The 10,833-nt window shown below is 27.6% G+C and overlaps 1 protein-coding gene across 1 annotated transcript in view; it reads left to right on the forward strand.

Annotated features, from left to right (window-relative positions):
* Nucleotides 1-7,556: 7,556 nt before the first annotated feature.
* The window catches only part of LOC126899673 (uncharacterized), a 13,485-nt gene continuing 10,208 nt past the window's right edge, over nt 7,557-10,833 (forward strand). The window contains exon 1 of the mRNA XM_050674758.1: nt 7,557-7,738. Coding sequence (XP_050530715.1) covers nt 7,675-7,738 — 64 coding nt within the window. The 5' untranslated portion in view covers nt 7,557-7,674. The remainder of the gene's footprint in view (nt 7,739-10,833) is intronic.

The raw sequence follows: 10,833 nt of genomic DNA on the forward strand, positions 1-10,833 counted from the left end.
TCGCGAATCGAGAACCGCAAAAGAATCAAAACTATACTGAATGTTCCATTCAATTGACTCAAAATATCTTTTAGATCGCGAACGGTTCTTTGAACCGGATCTTCTAGTTGACCTGATTCGAATGAATCGGATCACTTAAGTGAACCATAATTCCCATCTCTAGTACAGAATGCCTTTATCAAAGATTTAGTAGACCAGTTGTTATAAACATCGTTGATTATATTATATCGCGTGATAGCTGATCTCCAGCATCTTGCTTTACTCACCCCTTTACCCACCCAGCATGGCAAATCGATGACCTCCGTGTCAATTGTCATCCGTGTACAGTTTTTTTGTCGTAAGTCAGTTAGTTTTATTATGTGTTATTCTTTTCTGTAGTAAGCGCCTTCGCTTGAATGGTAAATTGTTCGGCCATTGTACGCCGTTATTATTTTATTTGTTAATATACTTTTTATTTGTCAATATACTTTTGAATGAGAGTGATAAGTAATAATTGCCTTATCTAATTTCTTATCATGGTATTAATGCCAAGTTTGTAATGTATACACATTATCATCATATGTATACACAGTAATCATGAAAAGATAGCGTTTTTCTTCTGTCCTTTTCTCAATACGTATTTCAATGTTTAATACCGTAAAATAATACGTAAAAAACAAATTTTGACAAAATTCAAAACGCTACAGAATATTTACTACTCAATATTAATAAGATATTTTTTTTACTAAAATTTTTCTTAAATTTTATTCTACAAAATAGCTATCTTAGATTTTTTTTTACATTTTATTTAAAATTTAAAAATAAATAATATTTTTAATAAAATGTAAAAAAAATAATTATTGAGATATAGCTATAGACCTAAGGTATAACTATTATTTAAAAAAAAAATCAACTAAAAATATTAACTGGATCAAAAGTTATTTAAGTTGTCAGTGAGTGGTGGGCCACTCTGTATTGTAGTCAAATTTATTCTATGCAATAAAATAAAAACAAACTTACATATAGTGAATAATCAAATCCAAACAGAATTGCATTATTTTTAAGAAAATAATTTACAACAAAAAAAAAATAAATAAATAAGAAATATAGAAAGGAGATAGCTGCTATGTCTTTCTTCCTTAGCTTGGTTCTTGCGAATGACCGTCGTTGAAACTACAGGTAACCTTCATGCCTTCTCAGCCCGGCAAATAGCATCGACCCTATCTGACTTTACGCTAGGTAGTTGGTTAACCGGTCCGAACTACCTACCTCTATATTTTCCGACACTATTCATTTATATTTCATTTACTAATGAACGACTTTAAACGATTTGACGACTCTTCATATATATATATGACGTAATATTTAAAACATATACAGGGTGTTCAGTAAGTCAGGAAACGGGTTTCTATTGTTCTCATTGTTTGTAACAATGAGAACAATAGAAACCCGTTTCCTGACTTACTGAACACCCTGTATATTACTTGCTTCTGTGCGTGTTCACACAATAGGGGTAAAAAACCATTATAAACAAACGAATTATTATATTTACAATGTACATATGAATAAGATTTATACAGACTTCAACTCATGCTTTCATCAATAACTATATAAGTCCATAAACTTTATTATTTATTAATTAGGTCATAAAATAGACCAAACAATTATTAGCTAAAATTTTAACCATAATGTAACTCTTATCAAAAAATGTTTTATCGAGTCATTTAGATATTAACTTTTCTTTAGTGGCTGTGTATTTCCTCCGAGCATCATTAATTACCTACTACCATATTTTATGATATTTATTTTCTTATTGTGTGTTAAATTTACAAGCTATATCAGTTTATATTTTATTAAGTAATTAAAAAAGCCCAGCACAGGGGGATCGCGGCACAGTGGTAACGTGACATATTTGGATCAAGTATAATGATATCTGACAGTGATTAAAATCACTATAAAAAAAAAAAACGCTTCGATGCAAATCTTTAGATAGTGTTTAATTTTAAAAATTGGTGGATTATTCCAAAAGCAACATGATCTGTTAGTTCGTTATTAATATCCTGATTCAGATAAAGTATATCAAGTGAAAAAGGGATTATTAAAAATTATTATTTCTCATAAAAAAATTATGTTGAACCATACACTTTTCAATAAGTTATAGCATTATAAAGTTAAAAATAAAAAAATAAAATCGAGAATTTTCACACAAAAATAGCATTTGGTAGCCATTTTCACCATGAAGATAAAATAAAGTCCGAAATTTTTTTTTATCATAATAAAGTACATTACATTAGCTTTAATTTAAGATATATATAAAAGTGTCAGACCTTCCGAAACATTTTCAAAAGTTAAGTTGAAAAAGTTAATTTTTTGTAAAAAAGTTGTCATTTTAAATCCCAACCCCTGTGGACAGTTAAAGGATCAGATATAGCAAAAAATATACTAAATAAAAGATAATGATTTCATGCATCTATAAAAAAAAAAATTATGTTGATATGTTCATTTTTAAAAAAGTTATGGCAGTTTTTAGTAAAAAAAATTGAAAAAATTTTGAAAATTAGCGATTTTTAAATTTGTAATTTTTTTGGAGGTTTTCCCTATTTACGAGGAACGAGGGATTTTTTTTCAATTTTTGAGGATAATGTCTTCCACTAGATACGATTTGTGATCTTTTGACGTATCATTGAAAGAAATCGGTTTGGTGAGAGCTGAGAAAAAGTGGTAACAGACAAAAAAAAAAAAAAAACACATCTTAATAAAACCAATACCTTTTCAGCTTCGCATCGAAGCTAAAATATACTATGTTATTAACAAAAAAATTACTATAACTTAAGAATTGATCCTTAATAATAAACTTAATTATAAAACAAAACGAAACAATGAAATAGCTATGTAGAATTTAAAATTCAATTTTTTGTTTCTAATATAAATATATACAATGTATTTTATGGTTGCATTTTACGATATAGTTATTTTACTTCTATGAATAATTGATTTGTTTAATAAATTTATTTAATTAAAACGATTTTAATTCAAAATTATATTTTAGGTAAATATGTTTGTCTTAAAGGCAAGTTTAAGGGCCAAACATTTCTATTGTTATTAATGATCGTCCGTTCGATCAACCGTTCGACCCACCGTTCACTATCGGATGGTTCCATCATCCGAAGTGAATGAACGTTTTTTATTGTTCTAAACGGTCGTCCGTTTGATGTTTCATACATTCCGAACGTGTTCATGAACAAAGTTCGCCATATAAACCTATATAAAATAAAATCTGAACGTATATGTTCGTGAACGGACGATTCAAAAATAATCCCCCAGGTATACCTTGCAATCACCTCATCCATATCTTTCCAAAACACTTCCTTTTCTATTTCATCTCATACTACTTGTGGTGCATAGGCACTTACTATATTCAACACCGATTTCCTCGAAAATTAATTTTACGACTATAATTCTCTCGCTTGTACTATTTATATGTACTACCTTACGTTTCATCTCCTCATCCATTATTATCCTTATATTATTGTTTGTATAGGTCATACTGGAGTAAAAATAATTATATAATAATTAACTAACATATTAAAACTATATTAATTAATATTAACTATATTAATTAACTATATTACTTTTAATATAGTTCTAATAAAAATCTGAAAAATACAATTTAATTATTTATTTCTATTATAATACTAAATATCCCTCAAGGGGGTACTAAGCATTTAGTACTACGGGTTTAGCGAACCTGGGGCCCTGAGCTGCCCTCTCATGGGTATAATGGAGTTGGCGATAGACTAACAACCTATCCTGTAAAAATCCCTTGTTCAGGAATGAAATATAAATTTGCCTAGGAATTGTGGATCAAAGAACTTTAGACTGGAAAACTGGAAATCGGCATTACGTTTTTGGAACCTGGAATGTACGCACTTTTTTAAACCTGGAGTAGTAGGAACAATAGTTAGAGAGATAGAAAGATACAAGTTAGGAGTAAACATCTAAAGAAGAGATAGAAAATAAATGGGCGAACTATTTTAAGCAGCTGTTGAACTGTAATACACCAGATAGTTTATTCCACTTTGAGAATATGGAAACTAATAATACAATCTGCCAAGCACCGAGCAAGAAGGAAATTCAAAAACAAATAAGAAATTTAAAGAACCATAGAGCACCCGGAGAAGATGGTATCCCTGGAGAGTTGCTTAAAAGTATGGGAAATGGCTTGCTTGAATATATGTCCGGGCTAATAAAAGAAGTTTGGGAAAAAGAAGTGATTCCGGAGGAATGGCAAACAGCACTGATATATCCTATACACAAAAAGGGACATAAGCAGTTGTGTGATAATTATAGAGGTATCGCTCTATTAAACGTTACATATAAAGTGCTATCCAAATGTATGTTAAACAGAGTTAAGCCGTGGGCAGAAGATATTTTAGGAGATTATCAAGCAGGTTTTAGACAAAATAGATCTACCATAGATCAGATATTTGTTTTGAAACTAATTTTCCAAAAAATGTGCGAGTTTAACAGAGAAGTACATGTACTATTTATTGATTTCAAGAAGTCGTATGATTGCATACATAGAGAATCTATGTTGAATGTACTAAAACAGTTCAAATTGCCCCAGAAATTAATTAATCTGATCAAAGCAAACATCCTACACACGGAAATCAAGAACAGAGTTGGCAATATTGTATCACAAGAGATACCAGTATCGACTGGTTTGAGACAAGGGGACGCTCTGTCACCCATACTATTTAATATAGCGTTAGAAAGGGTCATCAAGGAGAGCCGTATTGAAGATAACGGAGTACGATTGGGAGGTTGCATAATAGGAGTATTGGTTTACGCAGACGATATAGTATTACTTGCGGAAAAGAAGGAAAATCTTAGGGAGCAAGCGGGAAAACTATTAGATACGGCAAAAAGAATAGGTTTAGAAATAAACGATGAAAAAACTGAGTACATGATCGTGCAGAGAGGAGAGCTCGCGGATCATGTTCAGCCATTTTTGGAAGTTGGGCAGTACAAGTTTCAGAGAGTGCAAGAGTTCAAATATCTGGGATCAATATTGACACAAAAAGCGATGAACATATTGAAATAAAATCAAGACTCCAATCCGGTAATAAGTGTTTCTACGAACTAAGTAAGTTATTAAAAGCGAGAACGTTCTCGAAGAACCTCAAGATACAACTGTATCGCACCCTCATCCGTCCAGTGGTAATGTATGGATGTGAAGTATGGACATTACGGAAATCAGATCAAAACAGATTACTGATATACGAAAGAAAAATATTAAGACGAAGCTTCGGTCCGTGTATAGATGAGACCATGGGGGAATGGAGAATTCGAAAAAACGAGGAACTTAAACTGCTGTACCAAATGCCTGATATAATTAGAGAAATTAAAAAAAGGAGACTTCAATGGGCTGGACATACATGGAGAAAAGAAGGAACTTTAATCCGAATGATTCAATGTGAGATCCCACAAGAAAAGAGACTCTTGGGACGACACCGATTAAGATGGGAAAACCAAGTCAGGAAGGATGTACAAATGATAGACCCAAGTGCCAATTGGAATGTACTAGTGATGGATAGAGTGAAATGGCAAGATATATGTTTTAATGGTCGAATGCAAAAAGAAGAAGAATAATACTAAATATACAATATGTTTGTTTAACTACGACTCGTTGTATCATATCGTTATAAATTTAAAAAATAATATAATTATTTCTTTTAGAAGTTAATAATATCGTTCAATAATTTGCACAAAAATAATTTGGTCATAATCTCCCTATATCCCACTAAAATTTTATTTTTTTTTAATGAAATGTATATGTTTAAACAACTTACAAACTTGAAAATGTTCCATCTAAGAAAATGACAGTTTAATAACAACTTTTTGGACTAATATTTTATAAGATATATTGGATTTTTTATAACATTACGTGAGGTATAGTGCAGTTCATTAATACCTAATGTAAATGTCGAAATAAAAACTAAAATATTTACCCCAAAAATTTTTCGGCTTTTACCTTTAATTCTCTGTTTAAATACATAGAATACATACTTTATTTTTTTATATGGTCATTTAACTACATAATAAAATAATATGGTCTAATTAAAAAAAAGACTAGCCATAAATCATTTTTGGCAAAAAAAATTTGTTTAGTTTTTGAAAATTTATTAACATTAATCAATATAGAGTGGAGAAAGACTGCGGCAGATTAATGATAAAAATAACATAACCAACACTTAACCTCACTTAACATTGAACTAGATATGACTTTTTGACGTTAAGACTATTTTAATATTTTTTATAATAATTAGGTATAAAAATCTGAAGGCCATAAAAAAAATATATACACCTTTTTTCTAAATTTAGTGTAAATAATAAATCTTAAAAATTTAACAAGCTTATAAAATTAAAATTATCTAATTACAAAGTCTTAAATTAAATTGCAATTATAATATATTTAAATTCGTTTACATCTTTCGTCATCGTCATATCACAAAAACTTGAGATTTCTAATGAGCGATTTAAAAAATAAAAAATAAGTATTTCAACTTCATTAAATAGTTAGTTTTAAATATACTGATTTTTCTGCGGTTAGGGCATTATGATAGTAAACTCAACTTCAAACAGTCATAATTTGCAATATAAAATGTTATTGAAAGAAGTAAACAAATGATGTCATAAAGAAGTATTATAGATCTATGAGTTATAGGTATTAATAATTAAAAAACATTAATATTAGTAATTTATTAGTTTACTTTTAAATGCAATAAATAACATTCATAAAAAATTATTGTTTTTTTTTTTTTTTTTATTAAATATCTTTCTTCTTATTTTTTTCTAGGAAATTTGTACAATAAACAAATTTTTTTATTTTGATCAATTTGTAATGCTGATATTTATTCATTAAAACGAAAACAATAAACGTAGTGAATAATTAAAATGTAAAAAAATATTTCCACACTAATTAGTTATTCTTATAATATAGAGAATTTATAAATCTTAAATTAATATATCAATAATTTAATAGCATAAATTAATAACTGTATATTTTAATGTCTAAAAATTTTAAAATTTGAAGCTAATTTTATCTAACTATTTATTAAAATTATAAAATCTTTTGATCACATAATTTATGAAGAACTGATATTTTAATAAAATGTTGATACGCACGTCTAGCTCTGTCACATTACATCACTAACGAAAGTGTTTTAATTTATAGTGTAAAAATTTTTTATTTTCTTTATTGTTTTTTTTCAAATGGTTTTGCATGAAGAAATCGTATAATTTAATTTTTCTTTAAATATTTTTACTAAAATACTATTGTATAAAATTTAAACTATTTTGGAAATTATAGAAAAATCTGTGCTAATAAAACCCTGTAAAAACTTGAGAAATTAATTTATTTTTCCACATTTTATTTATTGATTCTAATGTTTTTTCTTTAAAAGTAACTATAAATCAAAGTAAAGATTAATTTATTTCTTAGAAAACATTACAAGTAAATAAAATGAAAACACAGAATACATTTCATTATAAATTACCATTACTTTGGCCAACGAATATAGTTCATTTTTTAAATCTTTATGTGATTATAATTTATACCTAATATCGATTAATCTATATATTTGAATTATACTTTTGATACAAAATAATTGTAAGATATTTGAAATTAATACAATGAAGAAACAGCTGCATAATTATTTGAATATTCTTATTATACTAAGTTTTTTTTTGCATAAAGGTAGGTAAATATAAAGTTAACTTATCAAACACTAAAAATTTTTTTGTATAATTAACATTTTTCGTTAAATGTATCAACATTTTTATTCAATAAAAAAAAATAGAAATTAAGTAATTTTAACATTTTTTTGTGTGTTTGGAATCGCAGATAAATAATATATAAATTACTTACAATACTAGTATAAAACTTTATACTGGTAAACCAAGGAAAAAATCAAAAAATATAAATTTTTCTACTAACCAACGAACTTTTTTACTATTTCATATAAATGGTCATGTTTTGATATGGCGGCACCTTCCTATGAGGGAAAAGAAGAATAGTGTATAGTCAAAATTACACATCTTATTATATAAAAATGACGCAAACAGGTTTATAGTCATGTAGCTATTTATAATAAGATTTAGAAAAATAACTCGAAATAATAAATTTTCAAAAAATATTAATTAAAAATATTATTAACATTATACTATAGGTTCATCTATATTAAACTACAACTATAAATATTATTTTGAAACATAATATTTTGTTATAGACTAATCCAAATAAACTTAAAACCATAACAGAAAAAATTTGAAATATTTTGATGACGGAAAATTTATTTACAACTGAAACTCTAAAACAAAAATATCTTTTCGAAAACCAAAAACATTGTCATTATGGTTATTAACAACAAGTTTAGAATAATATATATTATTAATTTATAATTTAATATTGAAGATCCATTGCGGAATCCCTATTTCCTATCCTTGTATTATCTTACAACAATATATGAACTAATAAATAAATAACTTAAATAAAACTAATTTTCATTAAACATTTATCAATTATAATCAAACTTATTGAAAACTGTACTGGTTCGCCAGATCTTTTCACTAAAGAATTTCTAATAAATCTAAAATTATTAACATCATTACAAACTTAACTATTTAATATATGTAAATCATTATGCAAAATGTCTTTATACAGCCTGATACGTCATTAACGATACTATAAATTATCTCTTTAGAGTAATAGCTTTAAAACTAAAAAATGTCTTTAAAAAATCTTATTTTTTTAAACAATAAATAAATATATAAAACATTTAACGCAAATAACTAAACCATATTTTCTATAACATAAAAATAATAATGGATTTATCAAAAGTAACATTTGATTTTAAATTACGTAATTTTTAAAATTATAGTACACCACAAATTAAATTATTGGATTTAATATTTTATAGAATATAATAAAGTTAATAACGATTTTTTCTTTATGACAATTGTATCCGCATTAATTTCTATCGAATTAATAGGAATATTATTTATTATTATTCTAATAGAATAGTTTGAATGTCAATTTTATTATTTGTTATAATTTTCATAATTTATTTCTTTTTATACTAAATTTAGAAGGGAAAAAGCTGTAGCACAGTATAGACGTGGCATAGTTGGGTCAAGTATAGATGATATTTGACAGTGATTAAAATCACAATCATAAGAAACGCTTCATTGTAAATCAGTAGAACGTTTTACATTTTAATATATTGGTGTATTATTCCAAAAGTAAAATTAACTCCTATTTTTAGATCAACTTCACACGCTATTTGCACATAGAACATAAGTCATCGGAACAAATTTTGTTTTAACTTCTTGTACATATATAAGATTTAGATTAACATATAAAGGACGCAGTATTTCCGTAACATTTTCAAAATTAAAGTTGAAAAAGTTCTACTTTTTATACGTATGTTTCAAGTTTTGAACGTCCCTCGTATAAGGGAAATTTTCCCGATTTAGCAAAAAGTATGTCGGATAAAAGAAGTATATATAATGTAATAAGGAAAAAAAAATTTGCGTTGATGCATAGATTTTTCGAAAAGTAATAGCAATTTAAAGTTGAAAATATAAAATCGAAAAATAAAAATTTTAACATAAATATAGCATGAAGACTACGTCCTATTCTATCATCACATAATATTGTACCAGATAGTCAGTTTGGGTTTCGTAACAGACATTCAACAATACATCAAATACACCGATTAACTGATGAAATTGCAACAACACTTGAAAATAAACATTATTGTACCGGTCTATTTTTGGATGTAGCACAGGCCTTCGATAGGGTCTGGCACGAAGGATTACTATTCAAATTAAAACACTATTTACCAGCTCCATATTTTCTCATAATAAAATCATATTTGGAAAACAGACACTTTGTCGTTCGCCAAGGAAATGAATTCTCATCATACCAAAAAATAAATGCAGGTGTACCTCAAGGAAGTGATTTATCCCCAGACCTTTATAATGCATTCACTGCCGATATCCCTCAAACGGATAAAACAATTTTAGCCACATACGCAGACGATACAGCTGTACTATCAATTAATAATGATCCAATCGAAGCCAGTCTTTCACTACAATATCATGCCAACCTTATTGACTTATGGGCAAAAAAATGGCGAGTAAAAATCAATGAAGATAAATCTGCTCAAATCACCTTCACTCTAAATTTCAAACCACAAGAATGTCCTCAAATTATTATGAACAATATTCCCATACCTATAAAAGAAGAGATCAAATACCTAGGAATTACACTTGACAAACGATTGACGTGGGGCCCCCATCTAAAAGAAAAAAGAAAAAGTGCAAGAAACAGACTACACCTTCTACGTCCTCTCCTTACTTCAAAACTCCAACTCAAAACAAAACTTTTACTGTACAAATCTATAATACGTCCAGTTTGGTCTTATGGAATCCAAATCTGGGGTCCTGCAAAACCATCAAATATAAGGCCAATTCAATCGTTTCAATCAATAGCACTCAGACTTATTACCAAATGCCCATGGTATATAACAAACGTAAATTTACATAAAGACCTACAAATACAAAACGTAAAAGAACTTGCAGTAATGTACTACAAACGATTTCATCAAAATTTATTATTACATAGAAACCCGCTAATTAATAAAATGTCAACAAATACTTTACCCTCAAACCCTCCTCGCAGACTAAAACGACAATGGAATAGAGATCTACTAAATAACTAAAGACTAACTTAAACAGCATGCTAGAGGTGTGACTAACGAGTCATTTCCCAATCATAATAGTTCATGT

The sequence above is a fragment of the Daktulosphaira vitifoliae genome, unplaced genomic scaffold, assembly GCF_025091365.1.
Source record: "Daktulosphaira vitifoliae isolate Bord-2020 unplaced genomic scaffold, ASM2509136v1 Scaffold_2, whole genome shotgun sequence".
NCBI lineage: Eukaryota > Metazoa > Arthropoda > Insecta > Hemiptera > Phylloxeridae > Daktulosphaira > Daktulosphaira vitifoliae.